Genomic DNA, 1,235 nt, shown 5'->3' with positions numbered 1-1,235 from the left:
CCAACGTTTCGAGGACAATTCTCACAATGGAAGGAATTTTCCGATCTCTTCCAGAACCTAGTGGGGAGACGACCTGACATGTCGCCAGCTGAGAAACTGGTGAGGCTAAAGGAAGCTCTCCAGGGTCCACCAGCGGAGCACATCTCCTCTTTCACGGCCACAGACGCCAATTTTGAGAAAGCTTGGGAGAAACTTCAACGCCACCATGAAAATCCACGATTAATTGCAGGGCATCTCTTCAACAGGGTGCTCAACTTGCCAACGATGGCCAAGGGAGATGTCAAGGCAATGATAAACAACGCTCACATTGCAAGAGAAACAGTGGATCAGGTCATCAACAGAGCTGGGATACCAAAAGAAAATTTGGGTGAACAATTTGTCTTCCACCTGCTTAAACGCTCCATGGAGGCGGACACACGCACCACATGGGAGCAAAAGCTGGGTGCATCAACGAACTTCGTCCCCCTGCAAGAGCTGGTCAACTTCCTGGAGTCAACTGCCAGAGGCATGACTCCAGATGATCAACAAGATTCACCGAAACGAAAAGTGAACCCAACGCCACAAGTGAAACCAACACAACGGGCACGTGCACATCATGTGGCTGAGACATCAGCCCCTCAACGCAACGACACTCAGCAATCCAGACCTGCTGATTGCTGCGCATACTGCAGGGACAGGCACTCCATAGGAAAGTGCCCAGGATTCCAAAACCTTCCAGCAAACAAACGATTGGAATACATCACAGGCATGCGTCTGTGCTTCAACTGTTTCGGCACGCACACGGTGGCAAAATGCAAGTGCAGCAAGGCTTGCTTTAAATGCCAACAACGCCATCACACGATGCTGCATCTGGACCAGGAGAGGAGTGAAGCCAGCACCTCATCCAACAACGCTCCAGAGGCACCAGCAACGAGGGAGGAATCAGGTGTGAGTGTTTAATTTATTATATTCACATACATCACTCAGAACACTGATCCCCCTTGCACATTCGACCAGGCACAATCAACAGCTCATCAACAGTCAACGTCAATGAAAACTCAACGGATCGAGAATCATTAACACGAATCAACGTAGAGAACAACACGCTGTCCATCAACTCAACGGATCAACGACTAGTGCTCTTGGCTACGGCAAAAGCCAGGGCATTCTCCAACGGCGGATTCTACACCATCGCAAGAATCCTCATCGATCAAGGCTCAGAGCTTTCATTTATTACTGAAAGCCTGGTGCATCAA

At 49.6% G+C, this 1,235-nt stretch overlaps 1 protein-coding gene across 1 annotated transcript; it reads left to right on the top strand.

Annotated features, from left to right (window-relative positions):
* Positions 1–78: 78 nt before the first annotated feature.
* LOC105272893 (uncharacterized) lies at positions 79–927 on the top strand (the record flags this gene model as incomplete). Its single annotated transcript, XM_011315123.1, has 1 exon — positions 79–927. A coding segment is annotated over exon 1 (849 nt), but the record flags the coding sequence as incomplete, so codon positions are not given.
* Between the last annotated feature and the right edge of the window lie 308 nt (positions 928–1,235).

This window comes from Fopius arisanus, unplaced genomic scaffold (genome assembly GCF_000806365.1).
Source record: "Fopius arisanus strain USDA-PBARC FA_bdor unplaced genomic scaffold, ASM80636v1 scaffold00380, whole genome shotgun sequence".
NCBI lineage: Eukaryota > Metazoa > Arthropoda > Insecta > Hymenoptera > Braconidae > Fopius > Fopius arisanus.
This window is presented reverse-complemented; position numbering and strand designations above follow the sequence as displayed.